Source organism: Opisthorchis viverrini (assembly GCF_000715545.1).
Source record: "Opisthorchis viverrini unplaced genomic scaffold opera_v5_1712, whole genome shotgun sequence".
Classification (NCBI taxonomy): Eukaryota; Metazoa; Platyhelminthes; class Trematoda; order Opisthorchiida; family Opisthorchiidae; genus Opisthorchis; species Opisthorchis viverrini.
In genome coordinates, this window is record NW_008753691.1 from 1,235 (window position 1) to 2,341 (window position 1,107).

Genomic DNA, 1,107 nt, shown 5'->3' on the forward strand with positions numbered 1-1,107 from the left:
AGCCCAACAAATCAGACGAAGGAATGTGCGTAGATCACATTTTTACCGATGTCCACTGGTTATGTGTAAGTCCCTTAACATTCTTGAATTGTGATTGTATACATCCTATTCCGCTTGTTTCGTTACAATGGATAGCGATATGCCAACACACATTATCCAGTAAATGTGCACCGTAGATCGCGGTTTCAGTGATCCCCTGACCGTTTACTTTCTGTTGTAAACAGGTTTTGCTTTTGGACTGTTTATCCATGTCATCGTTATATGAATTGACGTATGCGATTTGGTTTCGATTCTGTGCCCGTTGCTTCACCGTTGACTGCACAGATTCTCCTGCCTTCGGTTCCTGTCTTCTACCATTTGGTGGAGCTCAACAGCCAACCGCATTCTTGCTAGCCCGTTTCGGTTTTGCTCGTTGGTATGTGCGATTCACGAACTTGTGTACCTACGGAATTCTTCGACTTTGGTCTGAGAATATGGTTCTGATTTCACAAGCAACAGAAAGAAAACACAACAGGGAACCTGACGCATAATCCGATCTGATTGCACCACTTCAGGCGGTGATTTTACGTCTTACCAGATTGTTACTCATAGACCCGATAGAGGAGAACATATGAGGGTCCTTAAAATACTGTTATACATCCTACAGCCCGCCGAACCGATTGCCGTTGCAGTTACGCTGATACACTGTTTTTTGCTGAATGGTGGAACCTGAGCGCTTCTGTCCACATAACTCGTGGATTGATTGAACATATAAGCAATCACACTAATTTTCTTGTGTCCATGGAGGAAATTTACAGTCATTGCCGTCCGGAAGGAACACTATGACGGTGATCAAAATATTTTACTGGTTTTGTAATTTCTTTCGAAATGGAAATCGGTGCTCGCCAGGATAACCGAATATAATAAGTGGTTACAAATTCTTGACGATACTCTTATCATTACTTGGAGCTTATGTGTACGCTTGCATGGGCATGACGGGCGGATAGTTTATACATATCTCCATATGCATATCTCCGTACGTCAAATGCTGAAACAGTCGGGTTACAAACGCATTAGCCATTGAGAGATGACGAGGCTTGGTAAACCGAGAACGGACACAGGGAATCA

The 1,107-nt window shown here is 43.2% G+C and overlaps 1 protein-coding gene across 1 annotated transcript; it reads left to right on the forward strand.

The window, feature by feature from the left end:
* Positions 1–248: 248 nt before the first annotated feature.
* Positions 249–530, forward strand: T265_12189 (hypothetical protein; the record flags this gene model as incomplete). The annotated part of the gene is made up of 1 exon (XM_009179297.1): positions 249–530. One exon carries the CDS (start codon positions 249–251, stop codon positions 528–530), a length of 282 nt encoding a protein of 93 aa, XP_009177561.1.
* Between the last annotated feature and the right edge of the window lie 577 nt (positions 531–1,107).